This window comes from Vombatus ursinus, unplaced genomic scaffold, assembly GCF_900497805.2.
Source record: "Vombatus ursinus unplaced genomic scaffold, bare-nosed wombat genome assembly UNPS02014832.1, whole genome shotgun sequence".
In the NCBI taxonomy this organism is placed as follows: domain Eukaryota; kingdom Metazoa; phylum Chordata; class Mammalia; order Diprotodontia; family Vombatidae; genus Vombatus; species Vombatus ursinus.
The window spans coordinates 74,932,594-74,954,787 of record NW_020954610.1 but is presented as its reverse complement, the minus strand read 5'-3'; the positions used below and the strand labels follow the sequence as shown (position 1 = coordinate 74,954,787).

Below are 22,194 nucleotides of genomic sequence, written 5' to 3'. Positions count from 1 at the left end.
AATATGGAAGGTCTAGTCTAATTTTATCTGTAACACTGTAAGGAAACAAAGCCATCAAGACGTCAAATTACATATTTAAAAACAATACCGTGAAGCTTATTTTAAGGCCACTACAACGCAATATTTTTACAGGAAATTCATCATTTTCTGCAATGTATTCCTTAAGTACAACATGAAAGGAAAATATCTGCAAACAATTATTTTTCCATTGCTTTACATTATGGATTCAGTAATCATTTATCCTTATTTTTAAATGATCAGAGGTTCTTTCTTTAGATTTAATTTTCTAAACTTCCTGATCTCCTTACTGAAATAGTCAATAATTAAGCAATAAATATAAATGTATTAGAGAACCAAATAGTTTAAAGGAAACCTGCAAGGAATCCTTACATAAAAATCAAAGCATTATGTTATATGAATAACCATATCCTAAGTTATCTCTTAAGTTTGGATATCTATTCAAATTTTCTTGAAGTAAAGCACACAGAATATACACCTGTGCTCTAGTAGTCAGAGCTAATAACAAGAAGTTCGCAGGAACTGAATTAGAGCACAAGCTTACAGAATATACCACACTTGTTTGCTTGCCCACTATAGGCAGAGTAGATAAGGTGGCAGTCAAATTTATATTTAGTTATGTTGCATCTATCCCATCACTAACAAAACCCTAGATAAGCATACAAAAGTTGTGAATAATGAACTTAACTTAAACTTTCTATTCTACTTAGCCCTTCCATATTTTGAAAACTGCTTTGTGAAAACTCCATTACAAAAACAGCTTTGGTAGCTTTATAGGGGGAACACAACAATAAATGAACTGAATGATATTCATACAATGAGATCATACCTATGCATACAATATAATGATATTTTACTTCCAATTCTTCAAAAATTAAAATATTCCATTTTAATATTCTCTAAGAACTCATATGTCTTGTCTGGCTAACAAGCTTGTGCAAAAGAAAGTAATGTGACTGCCTTCTGTTCTCTCTGCTACTACTGAATAAACTATATTTACTTCAAATCGAACTTCAAATTCAAAAGTAGTGCCTGTCAAGGAGTTTTAATCAGGCCCTTCCTCAAAACAATCAATCAATACACATTTATTAAGCACCTACTATGTGCCAGACACTGTGCTAAGCACTACGATGCTTAATTATAAACAAGTGTATACACATTCACATTATGAAGGCTTTTTTTTAGTATTTCCTTTACAAATAAACTGTAAAAAGCCCATTTCCAATACACTCTTAACTGGTGACTATCTCAGGCCCACACAATATGCTAATTATGCTTTCATAAACCATCTGAGGTGAATAGAGAAGTGCCATATCATTTAGAAAACAGTTCTCCCTAACCCCACAGGTAGCTTTTAAAAAGCATTTAGCATATAATGAGTTTTGACAAAGAAAGAGGATCTTAAATTCTGTTTTTTAATTAAACAAAACATAGAAAAGAACTGAGAAATAATTCAATATTTTATGCCCATCATTTTCTCCCAAACTCCATGTTCAAGGCTTTTTTTTTTTTTTTGGCTGGAAGGAAGGGAAGGGGAAGAAGAAAGAAGGGAGAAACAGCAAGATATTAAAAGGTGAAGATCTAACTCCATGAAAGAAATATAAATGCACACCTACCCCTCATCACACAAACCTTCAAGGGTAGTTTTTCTAACTCAATTCAACAAACCTATATAGGCACATACAGCCCTAAATGAAGTAACAGAATATGTATGGGTACATATTAGCACACAGAGTCTATAAAGGAAAGATTCTATAAAAAGCAAGGCTTTAGGTTATCATATTTTACATCATCAATGAAATAAAGGCAACCTTCTTTATATCTGCTAGTATAACTCATAATCTCCCATAAAATTTTTCTCTAGAGCCTAACTGTATGTTATGAGAGTAACTCTGGGTTCTTATAAGGCTATGACAGTGGAACATAAGCTCTTGGAAAGCCTACCAAGATGAAATGGCTTAGTGTAGTAAATGGTCCTTCTGTACTGACATTTGAGGACCAGGCTAGCTAAGATTAGAGAAAGTCACCTCCAGAACGCTGGTTCACTAGAAAATGAATTTCATTTGGCTACAATAAGATTGCTTAGGAGATTGCAATATACCTCAGTAGAACAAGTACCTACACCAACAAAATCATGATCTTTAGAAAATGACTAACATGATGACATCATTTTAGATTTTAAAGATCAAGAAACTTATTTTATCATCTCAAAGGCACATGTTTTCCCCAGTGGAAAATACCTCAAATCTTAATTTTTTCATTGTTTCGATTCACTTTACAACCTTTTCAAAAATTATATATAAAATTAATCTTATATTTGAGTGGCTTTTAGTTTTTTTTAAGTATACTTTCTCATTTATCTTCAGAAAAAATTTTTCTAAAGATATAAACTATTATTTACTAACCTCGAAAAATAAGGAACCTGAAACCCATAAAGCCTCAATGCCTTACCTAAGGTAACACGAATTAGTAGAAGAAAGAGGATGAGAACACAGCCTTCTGACTCCTGGCCTAGTGTTACTTCTATTACACAATGAATGAGTTAAACTTAATGGCCTTCTGATGTACTTTCCAGATCTTAAATATTATTATTCCATAATAAGCTGCATCTTTTTGCACAAAATTCCCTAGGACCCAACCTATAAGATAATGATAGGGAATCAGAAATTAATGCTATGGTTTTAACTATAAGAAACTAATGCACCCACGAGGATCAAATCTGACACAGCTCTTCATTAGCTTCATGCTTCAATCAATTGCGCTAAAAGGTTTGGGTGACAGATACAATAATTAAGGATAATTTAAACTAAAAATTACTTAAATCTCTTAATCAAAAAAGAAAAATAAAAGCATTACCTGACCCAGATCCTGATGTGGTCATGTCATAAATTAGGTCCTTTAATGTTGTGCCCTCTGAAATAAAAGGGCGATCTAAGGAGGGATCTTCTTCATTTGGAACACGATGATGTATGACAGTACGATTGTGGCAAATATAGATCATCAACATCAATGAAATACAGACAAGGCAGACAGGTCCAGCAATAACAGCTGCCAATTCCACAGGACCAAGATTAGATGGTTTCACTGGGGTACCTATAGGGGTAAAGAAATCATAGCTAGTAAACTGATTTCAAATAAGTTTCAATGCTGTATGTTTATCTGCCATTATTACATTTTTCATCTAACAAACACTTCTGGGTTAAATTACATTGCTCTATCATGCATCTGTAACCATGGATGTTTTAGGGAAGGGTTAGTCTAGCCTCAGATCTAATTTGTATGGCTATAGATAAGTCACTGGGAACTGGTAAATAGACAGGCATAAAAAAACGCTATCAGGAAAACCATGCTGACTGGTGATAGATGACAATAGCTCTACTTACTTCTTTATTACTAAACAATGGAAAAAGGTCTTAGGAAGTAGAAGAAAGTCTTAACCATGCTGTTCAAGTATACATCCATACAGATTCAGACTTCAGGCAGAGTTACAGAAATCCCTTACTTGTGCTTCCTTTGATCTACAGCATTGGTGAAGCTGCTATCTAACTGTAGTCACACAGAAGTATCATTCCCTTGATTAAGTTTCTTGGCAAAATTCTTTTACTGTGGTCTAATACCAGGTCATAAGAATTTTTATCAAATTCACTCAGTATTACCAACTAACGGAAACAAGGGGTAGACTCAAATGGAATGTTAGATCTTAAGACATTATCTAATCTGACAAGCTCATGCTCCAGACAAGGAAACTAAGGTCCAGAGAAGTCAAGGAACTTAAGTCACAGGTTTCATTTCTATAAGTCAGTAATATCTCTGTTAAGAGAGATATTTACCCATCCCCCCAAAAAATAAGAATTCTTATTCTTAACCATCCTTTTATCTGGTAGGTTCCAAGCCTTCAAAGAACCACATACAACAGTGACCCCTAATTCTCTTTAGTCCTTTTACAAGGGGAGACAAGGAGAACTCTCAGATAGTCCACTTAAGGCACCCAGGGCAGTCATCTCATCATCTTACCTGGCTTCTAATACAGTAAATACTGATCAATGTAGCCCACATAAACAGAAGTTGGGGGGGGGGTTGGTTCTCAATGATTTTTAAGAATGTAAAGGTGTCCTGACACTAAAAAGTTTGAGAATTGCTGATAAGGAAATTCTCTTTCTATATTTAAATTAAGTGATTCTGAACAATTAAGAAAAAACCCACAAACTTACCTGTTGGGAATTCTATTTTATTGCAGTGGTCTTTGGCACAACAGAAAGGTGACATCAAAAACCCATCTCTTAAAGAGGGAGCACATACAAATGGCCTATCTCGAGGAACTAAATCAACTTCTGGTATACACATGCTATTGTATATAACTTTGTCTGCACTCTGTGTTGCAGCAACAAAGCAAAGTCCATCTGTCACACACGTGTAATTTTCTTTAATACAGAGGTGGCAGTGACACTCCAAACCTGGAAAGAAAAATGCAGTATTAGAAAAAACTTTTAAGTGAGGAAAAACTTTAAGTGGCCCAATACTTAGAATACTTAAAACAAAATTGTGTTAGCAATTATGCTACCTATCTATATTTGACCAATCAAACCTATCAAGACACTTAACATACCTGGGATCTGCCACACGGGTAATTACTTTTGGCTGCCTGAAGAAATCTGCCTGTATTTAGACCCGCATTTTTTTTTTCCTTTTTATATATAAGGAAATCATGTATGGAGTAAGGAGCTAGGTATACTACTATTAAGGTAATTAAAGAAAGAAGCTAAAAAACTTCACTTTCTGCCTGTCTGTCATTGCCTAGTTAACAAAAGTACAGAAGGCATATGCCTGCTCCTCCCGCTTTACCCCCCATTTACATAGCACCTACTAGATGCTAAGTGCTTTATAAATATCTCATTTGATCCTGATAACACCCCTGTGAGGTAGGTGCTATTATTTTCCTCATTCTACAAATGCTGAAACTGAGGCAAATAGAGATGAAACAACTTGCCCAGGTAAATGTCTGAGGCAGGATTTGGATTCAGGTCTTTCTGACTCCAAGTCCAGAGCTCTTTCCCACTCTATTCCACCCACTATACTACTTGTCAAATACAGACAAGCAAAACAAACTTCCTGACACTGAAATGGGGATTAAGAGCAAACAAAAAGAGAAAGAAGAAAAAGAAAAAGCAAAGAACTAGAATCTAAGGAAGTACTCATCAACTGGGGAATGGCTGAGCAAACTGTTACATGAATACATATTATGAAAGACAACTTCAGAGAATCTGAGGTGCTATAACTAATGTACTATAAAGTGAAAACTCAGGAAAACAAGTTATACAAAGACAACAATGTAAAGAAAAACAACTTTGAAGGAATTAAGAATGCTGATCAAGCTAATAATCAGCATGTATCTCTCTAAGCTTTATTGAAGCATGTTACCCACTTCCTGGGAAGTGATGGATTCAAGGTGCTAAAAAATACATTTCTGGACATGGCCACTGTGTGGTTCAGTCGTGCTCAACAATGCTTACTTGTTGCAAAGGTGTCTCCCCATTCCCCATAATCTCATGTTTTCATATTTTTTTTAATGGGGGCCCAGAAGACTGGCAAAATAAAAAAAAGAAAGAAAGAAAGAAAAAGAAAGAAAGAAGAAACAAGCAGAACTGAGCAGTTCTACCTTCTATTTGTTTTCAGCTGCAGCTTATTCACCCCAAGCTAAGTCCTAGCCCTTCTTTGACCTTCCATTTTCTCCCAATAAAGCTACTGAAAAAATTTTTGTCTTTAGCTTCAAAAACAAAGAACAAACAAAAACACTTTCCTCAACAACCTCAGTTCATTCTTAGATCCTGCTTCCCTGACATTGTTTTTACAGGATTCTATTTTTCTTCCTCATTGAATTTGTTTCCCTTTGCCTTTTCAGAATTTCATTTTTCATAATCTCCTGTCCTTTCTGGAATGACTTCCCCTCAATAATGTGCTTTGTGAGCTCTTAACTATCTTTCCCCAAACCCTTTGAAATCTGCTTTCCTAAAATCTAGTGCGCCTGTCAGACTATGCCCAGATTTTCTCTCTATCATTAATAAGTAGTCACTTCCCTATAGGGTTCTCACTATATCCACCCTAGCAACAGCTACTCCCTGTTAGTGAGATCAAGAATAGAATTTCCCGTTGTTTGTTATTTTGAAGGATGATTTTATCACTAAGGCAAATTACTGAGTTTATACTTTACATTTATACTTTACAATCCAAACAAGAAGCATTTATTTCTTAAGAACATACATGGACTGTGCTAGGCTCTAGAGGTAAAAATACAACACTGTTCTTGTACAGAAGCAGCTTACGTTCTACTGTGGGGATACAATGTTCACCTCCAACACAAGCCATATACAAAATAAATACACAATGACTCGGGGGGGGAATAGGAGAGAGGATAAACATTAATAACTGGGGAAATCAAAACAGGATTACTGAAGGAGGTGGCACTGCAGTTAAGCCTCAAAGGGAGGAAGGAGGTTCCAAGAGACAGGCATGTTGCTTCAGATTGGCAAAACTGTCAAAAAGGGAAAATGACAAATATTGGAGGGGTTGTGGCATGTTAATATGTGGCATAACAGGCATATTAATGCACTGTTATTAGAACTGTGAATTAGTCCAGCCACTATTAAAAGCAATTTAGAGCTATACTTAAAAATTTACTGAACTGCCTATGTTCTTTGACATAGCAATATTATTAATGCCTACCCCCTAAAGAGATCAAAGGAAAATGACCCACAAAAAATATTTACAGCAGCTCTTTTTCTGGTGGGAAAGAACTACAACAGGGACTACTCCCTAAGGAAGTACCCATCAATTGGGAAATGGCTGAATAATTGTCATATAAATGTTTAACAGAACATCATTGCATCATAAAAATGACAAATGGAGTGGTTTCAGAGAAACCTCAGACTTGTATGAACAGATGCACAGTGAGGTTAAGAGAACCAGAGGAACAATTTATACCATAATAACAACACTGTAAAGACAAACAACTTTGAAAGATTTAAGAACTCTCATCAATGTAATGACCAACCATAACTCCAGAATACTGATAATGAAGGAATGCTATCCACTGCCTGACAGAGAGGTAATGGTATTCAAGATGCAGAATGTGTCATAGCTTTTACATGGCATTGTAGGGTTTTGTTTTCCTTGACGATGAATACTTCTTACAAGGGTTTTGAACATAGGTTACTGGAAAAACAATAGTCCCCTTAACTGAAATGTGGAAATTAGAAGGAATGGTAGGTTATAGGAAAAGATGAGTTGCAGAATTCATTTTGGACATATTGAGTTTAAGATGACTAAGGGAACACTGAAACGGGAGATATCCATCTACCCAGACAGAAAAGACTGGACAAGCAGATTTGGGAATCATCTGCACAGAAGTGACAGTTGAATCCATGGGAGCTGATGAATTAAGACAAAGAATATATAGTCAGTCAGTCAGTCAGTCAGTCAAGAAGCACTTATTAAACTCCTATGTGCCAAGCTCTGTGCTAAAACTAGGGATACAAATAAAGGCAAAAGATAGTCCCTGCCCTCAAGGAGCTCACAATCTAATAGAAGAGACAATCGGCAAACAATTATATACAAATAAGCAATATACAAGACAAAAAGGAAATAAGTAACAGAGGGAAGGTACTAGAATCAACAGAGACTGGGAAAGGCTTCCTGTAGAAAACATGATTTTAGATGGTACTTGAAGGAAATCAGGGAAGCCAGGAGGCAGAGATGAGGGGGAGAATTTCAGGAAATGAGGGACAGATGGAGAAAATACCCAGAGAAAACTCTAGGACAGGGCTTCTTAAACTTTTTCCTGTAGGTACCCCTTTTTGCATTTCAGCAGTGTTCCTTGGTATTTTGTGGCCTGAGAACATGCACAATACAAAGTGCACATGCTTCAGTTCAGAACCAAGGCTGCAGTGAAGTTGTATGAGACTGTGCTATAGAGGAACTGAGCTAAACTGTGAACCTAATTCCTCTCCTCCCTCCAGAGATGGAGGTAGTATGAGCTGGGGGGGAGACAGTATGCTCTCAGATATTAGGGGAATGTTTCCATACCTATTCTTGCCATACCTTTGAAGTAAATATTCTTATGTAAAAGAAAAAAATTCTTAGTCATTAATAATTAAAGAAATGCAAAATCAAAACAACTGAGGTTCTACCTCACAACCACCTGACTGAAAAAGTGGGGGGGGGGGAGAAAAATTACAAATACTAGAGGGGCTGTGGGAAAACTGGTACCATACATTAATGCAATGTTGATAGAGCTGTGAACTGGTCTAGTCATTCTGGGAAGCAATTTGGAACTATGCCCAAAAAGCTACTAAGCTGTACAGACTGTTTGACCTAGTAATAACACTACTAGGTTTACACACCAGAGAGATCAAAGAAAGAAAAAAAGGACTCTTATGTACAAAAATATTTATAGCAGCTCTTTTTGCAGTGTCAAAGAATGGAAATGGAGGAGGTATTCATCAATTAGGAAATGATTACTATTGGGCTATAAGAAATTACATAGGTTTCAGATAAACCTGGAAGACTTGTATGAATTGATGCAGAGTGAAGTGAGCAGAAACAGGAAAACAATTTACATTAACCATACTGTAATGACAAACAACTTTCAAAGACTTAGGAATTCTGATCAACAAAATGACCAACCACAATTCCAGGTCTCATATGGAAACACCTGACAGAATTAATAGACTCAGAGTGTTCACTGAGACTTTGTTTGCTTAGGGTTTTGTTTTGTTTTTTTAAATATGGTTTATGCAAGTAATATGTTTTGCTTGACTATACATGTTTGTCTCAAGAGTTTTATTTTTCTTTCTTTTTCAATGGTATCTAGAGATGGCAGATTTTTGTTGATTTGAAAATAAAAAGAATGTAATTTTTTTAAAAGTCATGAAGGAAATCCAATTCCATTCCTAAACAGCCCGAGAACTTGCTTACTAACACGCGCACCCCCAACCCAAACAAAAGAAAACCAGGAGAGAGAAGGCTTTAAAAAGTTTGTCAAGTCTAAAGATAAGCATCAGAACCAACACCAAAACACAGCCCTCTTGATCACCAGGATTAATCTTTCAGGAGACTAGTGAAGCATCAAATGATATCATATACATAAAGAGCTTTGCAAACGTTAAAACACTATATAAATGTTAGCTAGTAACTAAAGATCACATAACCTTAGAGTTCATTAACTACCTAGTCAAAGAGATCTTTACTAGGAAAAAGGTTTTCTGAAGGAGACATTTGATTATATAGATGAAAAGGGGAGAAGAGTATCTGATAAGGAATTTTGACGAGTCTAAAAATTAAAATTAAGGAAGAGTAAACTGAAAAGTTTCCCTTCCAAAAGGGAATAGTAGAAAGTTAATGTTCCATAAACCATTCCAAGTTGTGAAACATTTTTACTACTGGAGTAAAGTCTTTCAATAGATTGGTTTTTTCAGAGAATTTTACATGGGAAATTTCCTACCTTGCCACTTCTACAATCGAAGCTTCGATAGTGGGTGATTAGGTAAAGTCGCTAGGCTAATGGATCCAGAATGAGAAAGGATAATTCTCTTCCTACCGATAAGGTTCCTTCCCTGCCTCTTGCTGGCTCACTTTTTCCCTCTTATCTCTTAAATTCGGGTATTCTCCCAAGGTTGTGTCTGAGGTGTCCAGGTATATTTTCCATGTTTTCAACTATCATTTATATACAGATTTAATTTAGCATCTCTCCACTCTAAAGAAACTTTCCCTCCCCACAAATGTTTCTCTCTTGAGCTCCAGTCCTATATTACTATAACGTATTTCCAACTAGATGCCAAATCTCATACTCAACATGTCCAGAACAGAACTCACTATGTTCCCCTCAATACCTATCCCTCTTCCTAGTTGTTTGAAATATTTCCTAGTATTTCAGTTGAAGGCATCACCATTTTTCTAGTCACTAACATTCACAACTGAAGAATCTTCCCACTCACCAACTCATCTATATCCAATCAAGTTATACTTCCATAGCATCTCTCTCATATATTCATAGGAACTTCAACCTTGTTCAACCCCTTATTGTCTCTGCTCTGACCTACTGCAATAGCAATTCTAATTGGTCTGCTTGCTTCTAATCTTTTCCTTTAATTCATCTTCCATAGCTGCCAAACTGGTATATTCCTAAATCCAAATCTGATTTTTGTCACTCTCCTGCTCAAGTGCCTATTGCCACTAAGAGAAAATGTGAACACCTATCTACAACTGACATGTAAGGCCTTTCACAATCTAGTTGCAGCCTACCTTTTTTTTCAGTTCAGTTGTTTTTCAGTCTGATTCTTCGTGACCCCATTTGGGGTTTTTTCTTGGCAAAGATACTGGAAGTGGTTTGCCATTTCCTTCTCCAGCTCATTTTATGGATGAGGAAACCAAGGCAAACAGAGTCAAGTGACTTGCCCAGAGTGACACAGCTAGTAAGTGTCTGAGGCCAGATGTCAACTCAGGAACATGAGTCTTTCTGACTCCAAGAACTCTTTCCACTGCACCACCTAGTTGCCTGATTTCATATTACTACCCTTTCAAATACACTACCTTCCAGACAAACAGGTTTACTTGATATTTTCAATATGGGACATTGCATTTTTCATTTCTCACTTTACACATTCTGCCCCTATACTGAGAAGACAATACCTTCTCATATTAGTATGTGTCTGAGGCAGGACTTGAATCTAGTTCTTCCTGGCTTTGAGGCCACCTCTCTTTCCACTATACCCCCTTGCCATGACACCCTGAAGAAAGCCTCACTTAATCTGGACGCAAACTGATAGCTCCTTCTAGGTTCTCTGTGTGGTGATGTATGGCTGTTCCTAGTTGATGGAGCTATTTTGTCTCGTAAATTCTGATAAAGAACAAGGCTGACATGCTAAGTAGTTATATGACCTCCTCCCTTCCCCAAGTGATCAATATCCCAATTTCTTAGAAGGACAAGTGATATTCTATCTGAGATTAAGCAATAACAGGTCTGCAATGCCCTTAGATGCCCATGGCTGCACACTGGCTCAAAGTGTGCCTACTTTACACCAACAGGCACAGGTAACCTATTAAGCCCTATTTGTAATGGGTATTAGGTGTAGAAATTAATCCCCATGAACAAAGAGTTCTTATTAAATCCCAGATCCTTTGTACACAGCTTTCACACTGAAGGTGTTTAATCAATATTTGTAGAAATGAAGCTTAAATTTAGAAAGTGACATATATAAAAAGCCACTAGATTACCCTATCACACAATTTTACTTAATTTTTAAAATATGAAGGTTTGTGTGTAGTTGGAGTAAGAATTTTTCCACGGAAAGTGATTGCTATGTTCAAATAAAACAAAAACAAAAAAGGGCTTATAGCCCCCAACCCTCATCGAGGGCAGGCAAAGGGTAGGTGAAACAAATGGTCTTTCTCCCCTCCTCTGAGGTAGAAGGTAAAGTTGAAAGATTTTATTTAGCACTTCAAATTCTGTCTATCAGATTAGGATAGAAAGCCTAGGTCTCACCTAGGTTGCTTTGGTACCATAGCAGTCAATATAATAAAGGCAAGGTCTTCATCAAAGAGGAAAGTGTCACTATCCTTTCCTAGCTAGCAGAACCCACTATGTGCCAGTTAGTCAAGGCGGCAAGCCATAGGAATACTGAGGCTGTCAGAAAAGAAAAAAAGATTTCAGAAGTAACTCCTTCTTCCACCTTTTGTTGTTGTTATCATTTCTGTCATGTCCAATGCTCCATGACCCCATTTGGGTTTTTCTTGGCAAAGATACTGGAGTGGTTTGCCTTTTCCTTCTCCAGCTCATTTTACAGATAAGAAACTGAGGCAAACAGGGTAAAATGACTTGCCCTGAGTCACACTGCAAGTAAGTGTCTGAGGCCTGCTTTGAACTCAAATCCCTCCTGACTTCAGGGCTGGCACTCTATCCACTGTGACACCTGGTTGGCACTCTATCCACTGTTACAACTAGCTAGCACTATTCCATCTAGTTAACCCTTTCTCATAGCTGATTGAAAAAAAAAAATACTCTTGTTTTCACAAGTCCAAGAGTCCCTTTGCTCCCTTTGAAGTTCAAATCGCCACCGGATCCCTTTGTTCTCTGAGATGAGGAATTCGAGTTGTGACTCATTGGTGATCTTGGCCCCAAGTCTGTTTCCTGGAGCTACTGCTCCAGGCTGGGACAAGACCCAACATTAGCAAAGTCTCTAGCTCCTTCCCAGTACTGGACAGTAAGCAGCAGAAGTGTCCCTTAGGAAACAGAGTGGGAGTATAGTATGTGAACTATAGGTAGAACGAACCCAAGTCAAAATTCTGAAGATGAAGCTTGTTAATCCCAGCCTCCCACCTCTCCTATCATTTAAGTCTATCTGCCATGTAGCTCAATTACCTGTTACATAAGTTTTTGATTATAACACCAAGTTCTCTAGATATATGCTTTAGTGTTCACAGTTGGCTGCTCATAAAAAATTATCATTTTAATTTTTCAAAAAAAAATGTAAGCAATATTAGTCATTCCTCCAAGATGCCTTTCCCAAGGAGAAGTTTCATAATTGAGAGATCATATCTCTCTGGGTTAATGAGAGTTTAGGCAGGCTGATGGGCAACTTCTTACTGGGAGAAGATGCAGGAAAAGGGGAAATTCTGGCCCTGGCAAACTAACATATCCCTGGCCCAAATAAGTATGAGTTTTCTAACTATCCAGAAAAGGACAGAACCAAGGTCACTATAGGAATGGTCAAGTTATAGTAAGGCTGTATCTGGAAAGGGGTCCAGGGATAACTGTATTCTTTTTAAGGGGTGTTTAGTATTAGTAGTATGGTCTTTTTACAAAGCAATGATTTTAACTGTCCAGGAACTTATTTTCTATTTATAGCAATAGTTTTATGGGACTAATTGGGTTTAGCTGTTGGCCCAGCTGTGTCTTCATAGAAAGAGAATCTGTCATCCAGAAGGATTAAGAGAAGCCTGCATTTTACTAGATTTAGGCGGGAATACTCAGGAAAATTATCTTCCCACCACCTCACTCTATCACTGCTCACTAGACACGGATGATCCATATAGTCCCATTAATAAGCCCATACACAGATCTGAAGGTCATGCAAAAGGCTCTTCTCTCAGGACTACCTATTGGAAAGGAGGTCAAATAAGTGGTGTGACTACCAATTTGACCATGGGTAAAGTAGAGGGCTATGTTTCTCAGTCCCACAAAGAAACGCTGAAGGGAACTGTGAGAGAGTTAAGGAAATGGGGTAGAACAACAAAACCCTGCAAGAAATGGAGAAGATCAAGATGATAGGCTCTGACAACAAAGTTCCTCCAGGAAAAGTCTGATAGATATTAGGCACAGACCAACATCTCACACCATATGCCAAGATAAACTTAAAAAGAGCTCATGATTCAGACATCAAGAGTGAAATTATAAGCAAATTAGTTGAATATGGAAGAAAGTACCCATCAGATCTATTGATAGGGAAGAGTTCATGACCAAACAAGGGATATAGAGATTCATAGAGAGTAAACTGAATAATTCAGAATGCATCTAAAATTAAGAGAAAAGCAAATAACCGAGGAAAGGAATTTCCAGCAAGTTTCTCTGATAAAGGCCTAATTTCTAAAATATAGAGAGAATTCACTCAAATGGACAATTATTAAGAGCCACTGCCCAATTAATTCAGGTCAAAGAATTTGAAAAGCCAGTTTTCAGAGGAAGAAACCAAAACTATCAATAACTATATGAAAAAATGCTCTAAATCACTAATAATCTGAGGTACCTCTTCAGACCCATGAGATTGGCTAAAATGACAAAAAGGGAAAATGACACATGTTGGAGAAGATGTAGGAAAGTAAGTACATTTAATGCACTGTTGGTGGAGCTGTGAACTAGTACAATCATTCTGGAGAGCAATTTGGAATTATGCCCCAACTACTCAAAGTGCACCTACCCTTCTACCCAGTGATACCACTTGTTGTTCTGTAATTTTTCAGTCATGTCCAACTCTTCATCACCCCAGTTGGGGTTTTCGTCACAAGGCTGTTGGAGTGGTTTATCATTTCCTTCTCTAACTCATTTTACAGATGAGAAAACTGAGGCAAATAGGGTTAAATGACGGGCTAGTAAGTGTCCAAGGTCACATTTGAACTCAAGAGTCTTCCTGAGTCTGAGCCCAACACTCTATCCATTGTACCACCTAGCTGCCCCTTAATACCACTACTAGATCTATTTTGCCCCAAAGAGATCAAAGAAAGAGGAAAAAGACCCATAATATAAAAATACTTATAACAGCTATTTTTGTGGTAGCAAAGAATTAGAAACTAAGGGAATGCCTGTCACATGGGGAATGGATAAACAAGTTATGATATATGAATACGATGGACTACTGTTCTATTGTGCTGTAAGAAATGATGAAGGAAATGGTTTCAGAAAAACCTGGGAAGATTTGTATGAACTGATACAAAGTAAAATGAGCAGAACCAGGAGAACTATTTATACAGTAACAGTATGTAAAAATAATCAAATTTTAAAGATCAATACAATAGACCATCACAATTCCAAAGGACTCATGATGTAACATGTTATCCACTCTCTACAGAACTGATGGAATCAGAACACAGATTGAAGCATATTTTATTTTATTTCTTTTTTTCTTCCTGTTTTTTTTGGGGGGAGGAGTGAATGGCTAATTTGTTTTGTATATCTACAAATATTTATAATGATTTTTATTTTTTTCTTGCCTTCTTAATCGGTAGAGAAGGAGGAGGAGGGAAGGAGACAATTTAGAACTGAAAATTAAATAACATTGGGTACAAAAAAAAAGTTCCTCCAGGGACAAGCTAACAAAAGAGGGGAAATAAAGTAAAGGGTGGTCAGGGAACTAAGCACAAAGGACAGCTGATACCTTCTCAGCAGATACCTTCTCAGCAGATACTCACCAAAAAAAAAGATTAGGGGATACAACAAAGCTATTCTTTAGCTCTAGAATAAAACTCTGCTGCCAATGAAGTGAGAGAGAGGCATTTTTTATCACCAGAATTCCTCCACTGTTATCTTACTCCAAACTAGAAGATCAATGAAAGACATAGTATACAATGGGTCAAATGATGACCCTTTTAGGTCAGGGAAACTAGGGATGCCCGAGGTGAAGCAAAAAGTCTTTAAAGATTCCAGGCACTAGAAAAGGCCCCAGTCTAGCAACCTCCCAAGGTCCAAGGCCATGTTGGCTAGAAAACCTTCATATTCTCTGCCCTCTTATACTTATGATAAGATTTATGGTGGAGGTAAAATAATTTTCCCTCCTACTTACTCTCTCTACTCTATCAATCCCATCCAGCTCTGGTGGTTGAAGTGCATATACCTGTAATATAAAATATGGTTAGAAATAGAAGGTCCTAGATTCCAAGTGGTAGATAAATTCCCTATCTTCATCTCCATAATATTCATTTAAGTGTATACTCAAGTACACAAAAAAGAAATTTAGATGCAAATAAATGTATTTTAATCAGATTATGAAATGCTCCCAATTGAAGCTTGCCTAAAGTCTCTGAGAATATTGAAAGAATTGGTTTTCTTGGTTAAAGAGGGCATTCACATAGACCTAAGCTTCTTACATAAGTGATTTTAATGTCGAACTCGAAATGACTGGAAGGTGTTGTTGGTTAGCATTTTGTAAGTCCCTAACACTCTTCCCATCACTAAGAGCATTCAACTCCTAATCATAAGAGATCATATGGAAAAACAAGAACACAAAGACTAGTTATGACCGGGGATGTGTTCTAACATCCAGGGGAAGGGAAAGGAGAAAGAAATGAGCATTTTTTAAAGCATTTACTATGTGACAGGCACTGCACTAAGATCTTTACAAATATCTCACTTGATCTTCACAACAACCCTGAGAGGTGCTATTATGATCTCCATTTTACAGTTGAGGAAAGACAAAGTTGAAATAGACAAAGGTTAAGTGACTTGCCTCATGCTGTACATGTTATTTCCTCCATAAAGTGGGGGGGTGTATTGGATTACATGATTCCCAAGGCACTTTCCCCACTCTAGAACTATGGTCCTATGATCCTGTGATCTCTAGCCTCAGGAAGCAGACACCCCGTTCCAGAACTGAGATAACACTAAGTGGTATAGTGGATAGAATGGAATCTATCTTGGAATCTGAAAGACATGAGTTCAAATTCTGCCTCACATACTTACTAGCTACATGGGCCTGAGCAAGTCACTTAATCTCTGTCTTTTTTCAGTTTCCTCCAACTGTAATGTACAGATAATAACAGCACCTACCTCACAGGGTTATTATGAGAATCAAATAAGATAATATCTGTTAAGCTCTTAGCACACTGTCTAGTACATTGCAGGCATTATATAAATGCTAAACTAGCTCTGCCCTGCCCTACCCCACCCTAGTGTATCTTCTGACCCCTCTTCTTCCACTTTACTTTCTGGAACTTGTTCTATTATTAACAAACTTCCCTTTATACTAGACTCTTTCATATTTTCTCCACGTTCTTATATGGAGAAACCTGGAATGGAAACCTGGTTGCCTCCAGAAAATATGACATTATCACTCATGCTCTCCAGTACGAGATGCTTTCTTCTTTCATGCCCCCAAAACACTGGGCCAGGATATTCCTTGTTCCCAACTGCTAATTCCAAACTCTCTCCATCCTATCCGGATGGCAAAAACAAAGAATCCATCTTATTTCAAAACCCAATAAGTAAAACAGTTTTCTGAACATAATAAATACCTAATTGATCTTTTTGCTGCTGCATTTTCTTCTCAATTTCACTGTTCCTATTATGACATGAATTTGAGAGCCCCTCACCACCCGGGTCATTCTTAGCTGGACCTGCTTCAATTTGTCAGTTCACTTTTGAAATGTGTTGCACAGAACTGAACTTTATCAATACAGTCTGACCAGAGCAGAAGTAGGAACTAGAATCTCCTTTGTTTTGTTCACTGTGAAACCTAAGAGTACATTAGTTTTTGATACACTGCAGAATTATGTTAAGCTTGAAGCAAACTAAATCTGCTTAGCATTTATTATAAATTGACTCACATAAAAAAAGCTATTAAGAAAAAGCTTCCTCATTCTCTATTGGTCTAGCTGTGTGTATCTTTTTAAATCTAAAGAAGAGATAGTGTGACAGAGTGAAGAGAGCTGGTCTTGGAAGCAAAGACCTGAATTCAAGTACTGGCTCTGTGGTATACTGGCTGTGTGACCCTGAGCAATTTATAACTTTCAGTGTTCTAGACAACTCTATGACTATAAAATACCAAAAATGTGCAAACTAACCTGCACTGGTGAAAGGAGTTTCCTCATCTGGGATTTCCTATACCAGTGAAACCACAACTCACTATACCTTATTCGTAATCTTAAGTAAAGGACTACATATTTATCTCCATTCAATTTCAGTCTTGTTAGTTTTAGCCTATTTCCAGGTTGCTGAGACCTTTTTGGACCTTGATTTGATTATCCAAAATTATACCTCTCCCAGACTTAGTTCATCAGCAAATTTGACAGAAGGCATAGGCCCTTTTCTAACTTTATCCAATGGACTAATAAATATACTGAACAGCAAAAAGGCTGAGGATGGAGTCCTAGAGAAAAACTTTTCTCCAAATTAACATCAAATCCATTCATCAATATTTTTTTAGCTGCAGTCATTCAAATACTTATATATACTAAAATACATTATAATCTAATATTTTTCATCCATCTTGACAATAAGAATACCATAAGTGACTGTCAGATGCCTTACTGAAACCCTGAAACTACTGTCTAACTGGTTACTGACCATATCAAAAAAGGGAAATATGATGACTTTGGTGTATGACTCATTCTATGGTGGCTCCAAGTAAATACCACTATTAAAATGTGTTATGCATATACTCTGTGTGTGTGTATACATACACATACACATACACACACACAAATACATATGCCTGACTATAAATGTATACAAATATAAAATAGCAAATTATAAATCCTAACTAAATCATTTAATAATTCAAAAATGCTTGTTTTGACAAAATGATTTATTTCAAGGCTCTAAAAATTATCTACAGAATAATATTTTTCATGGAACCATAACAGTAGGCTCTCAATAGGAGAAAGTATTATCAAATAAATCAACAGGTATATACGTAGTAAAAAGACTCCTCATTACTCCATTATGGTTGGTACTAAATCTACCAAATTACTTAGACACATACATAGATGATACGTCATCTTCTTTCTCTCAACTCTCCTCAGAGTGCTCATTTATTATTATGACTTTTCTATTACCTCTATTTTCATGTCTCCCAAATTTCTCTGGTCCTAACCTTGGTGGAAGTTTTGTATTTCAGGTTTTATGAACTTTTAAAGATATTATATTGTAAAAATGTAACAGAATGCCTGTACAAGGTGTCCTCTCATTATAAATAGAAACTATTATGTAATCAGTAAGGTTTGCACCTAGGAAAATGGATAAAGCTGCTAACCTAAAACAAGTGGGGCTCAAACAAATAGTATATGAGTCACACAACCAGAGAGTGGAGGCAAAAACCAAGAAGAAACAACATGCAGTAGCTGACAGAAAAAGGTAGCAGAATAAGGAAGTATTAGGATAGGTTAAGATCATAATCACCAATTTCTGAACAGAAAGCACAATTCAATTTGCCAACTAGACAATAAGAGAAGATTACTATAAGGGAATCCAAAAGGAAGGAGGGGTAATCTGGTGACAATCCTCTTGACTACACAGGCACTAGTGGCAATGACTAAGGTACTGGCTGCTAATAGTATCTTCTACACATATAATGTTCTTTGATTCACTGTTTTCTTTTCCGCTTCCTGTAGAACACTTTCCCTTCTCCTCTACTACAGAAATTCTGCATATCCTTCAAAGTCCAACACAAGACCAACCTTTCTCAAGCAAGAACAACTGCTATGATGAAACCACCTTTCTTTTATTACAGCTGAAAATTAAAGCCCTTCACAATCTGGCTCCACCCTATCTTCCCCGACTGATTACATATTGCTCTCCTCCTAGTTCCAGAAAACAGATGATGAAACCTATATCTTTCCTTTGAGTAGAAAGGTGGGAGGCTATGGGAACAAAATATATACCGTCAGACACGATTTGCTCTGTTTTGCTTAACTTTTTCTTTGTTATAAGAGAAGGTGCATTAAGATAGGAAGGATATATAGAGAAATAATTTATGGGGGGAAGGAAGCATCTATTAAGTTTTTTTAATAGATATTTATTTTGCTTTTCATTTTCATTAAAGCTTTTAAAATCCTGTTATGTTTTGGGTAAATTAAGAAGAAAATTATTTGGGGGGGGATAGAGGGGTAAAACAAAGGGGAGAAGGTCTGCTGAAAATTGGTAAAAGCTGATGGTAATAAGCAGTTGATTTACTTCACTTTGCTACTTTTGTTTTTCCAGATAAAACTAAAGTTGACTGAGAGCAAGGCCAATGTTTCATATTTTTTCTCTAACCCTCAAACTGCTTAGAACACTGTACATCATATAGTAGACATTCAGAAACTAAATAGCTCTCAATTGATTGGTTTAAGATAAATGCAAGATGATTCTTCTAGAGAGGATCTGAAATTCTGTCAACTTTAAAATGTACAGTATGACAATTTAAGTAAGCTATTTAAAATTACAAAGAACTTTAATGATGATTTTACCACTGAGTTTATTATGAATAAAAATTATTTAAAATAGGGAAAGGGGAAGGTATTATAATCATTTAATTATCAATAAAGATCAAATTATCTTAAATTCAATAACAGGGAAGCCTAAATGTATTAACAAGATAATAAGGAAGATGAGCTGAAGGAAACATTATTCTTATCTAATAGTAAGAAAAAAATTAAAACTTCAACTGTGTTACCTAAATGAAAAAAATGTTTTTATTGATATTAACAAATGGCACAAAGACCATCACATCTACAAAGAAATCTGTAATAAAACATCCCAAAAAGTTGCTCCAAATTTCTTTTCCGCCTTCCTCTTTCTACATGCAGCACATTGAAGATACTAGAAAGTGTATTATAGGCCTGTTAGCTTACGTCTGTCCTTGGTACACTGTGTCCTTCAAGAAGTCACTTCTCTCTGAGCCTTACTCACTTTTAGCTCCAATGTCTATGATTCTGAATAGCTATCAACCAATTTTATTCTCTGTGACAGTCAAAATGAGGGACTAATTTTATACGTAATCTGATTAAATGTATATAAACTGAATATTTAAAGAGATAACAGCTTTATGCTACCTGACCTTGGGGAAAAGGATCACATCAGCAAAGGAAAATAAAAAAAATCAAAAATTTGCAAATGATCCACTTGCAAGTACAAACCAGAAAACTTAGTATGCATCATAATCAAAATTATATTTCTAACACTATGTGTAATGTAGTTAAAAAAAACTTTCTGTTGCTAATATTGAGGAAAAAAATAAAAATATTCTAAATATAACAGTTTTGCTAAGCTAAACTCGTAGCTTAATCAACAAAATATTTACAGGCCATTCAATGTAAGTATACTATTAGATGGTCTCACTAAAAGAAAAAAGATCCCTCCAAAGCAAACACCTCTACTCTCAATCAAGGAAGTAGGAATGAAAATGTGATGCAGTCTCATAAAACATGCCACAACAAAGTTCATCTGTTTGAAGACCACTCTTTTATGAAAGCAGTGAGTGACTAAGACTAAACACTAAAATAGTACATTTATTTCCAAATATCTGCAAAAGACTATACTGAAGATTGAAAGTTCTCAACATCAGAGAAGTTATGGGATCTTTCTATGCACAGTTCAAATTATTTAAAAGGGTAAAAAACCTTAGTAATTGCTCTGGATGTACAATTTAAAAAATATGGATAGTAATAAACTTATATAATTTCAAAAGCTTTTTAGCAAAATTTCTTACTTCCAATCCCTTATTTCCCAACCCACAGCACCAAATATTACTTTCCTTAACTGTCATTTTGATCATGTCACTTTCCTGCTTAGGTACCTAAAGGAAACCACGATTATTTCTCATGTGAAATCCAAGTTTCTAATCCTAAACATGTGTTTTGCAAAATCTCAAAGTTGGAAAGAACCTAAGAATCCATCAAACCCAACCTATAGCTGAAAAAGAATTCCTTCTCCAAAATACCTAACAAAAAGGAATCAATCATTTGCTAGAAGTTTGCTAGTAACATGGAACCAACAACCTTTCCAAGCAGACTATTTTATTTTTTTTTATAGTTGTACAGCGTTTTGTTACGATCAAGCCTAAATCTGCCTCTGCAACTTCAAGCCCCTGCTCCTAGTTTTGTTTGCCCTCTGAAACCACATCAGACAAGTCTATTTCTTCTTCCACATAATACTCACTGAAAAAATTTGAAGCTAGCTACCAGGAAACTCATGTGTATTCCCCAACCTAAATAGCTACAATTCTTTCATCAGATTCCCTTACAGCATGATCTCAAAATATTTTCACAACGTGGCCACAATCCTCTAGATTCTTCTTAAAATATAATGCTTAGAAGTAAACACTATAACTTAATGTGTCTGACCAGAGCAGACTTGATCACCTCCCCAGTCCCTAGGCCTAGACACTATGCTTTTCTTAACGAAGTCTTAGTCTGCATTAGGCTTTTTTTGGTTGATATATTACATTACTGACTTACACTGGGCTTTAAGTCGACTAAAATCCCCAGATCTTTTTCAAATCAACTGCTGTCTAGCTATGCACCCCCATCTTCTCCTTGTGAACTGAATCTGACCCCAAGTGTAAGATCTTGCATTTATCCCTATTAACTTTTATCTTAGATTCAGCCCAATGTCATTTTTCCTTTGAATTCTGTTATTCAATGGGTTAACATTTGCAAATATAAAGGTACCATTTATGCCTTTTTCAAGTCACTGAAAAAAATGTTAAAAACAGCAAAGGGTCAATCGTGCATCCCTGAGAACTCCAGTAGAGACCACTTTCAGTTCTGACCAATCAATTAACCAGGTCCAAATTCATCTAAATGTACTATTGTCCATCTGTCTCCATCTTGTCCACAAGAATAGCAAGAGAGACTTTGTCAAATGCTTTGTGAAAATCTGGGTAAACTGTAACTAAAAAATTCTCTTAGATTTGTCTAGCATGTCCTTGAGAAGAC

The 22,194-nt window shown here is 36.3% G+C and overlaps 1 protein-coding gene across 1 annotated transcript in view; it reads right to left on the bottom strand.

Moving 5' to 3' along the window:
- The window catches only part of LOC114025917 (TGF-beta receptor type-1), a 74,563-nt gene that overhangs the window by 36,434 nt on the left and 15,935 nt on the right, over positions 1–22,194 (bottom strand). The window contains exons 2-3 of the mRNA XM_027839440.1: positions 4,230–4,472; positions 2,875–3,111 (exon numbers count right to left, since the gene is read on the bottom strand). Coding sequence (XP_027695241.1) covers positions 2,875–3,111; positions 4,230–4,472 — 480 coding nt within the window. The remainder of the gene's footprint in view (positions 1–2,874; positions 3,112–4,229; positions 4,473–22,194) is intronic.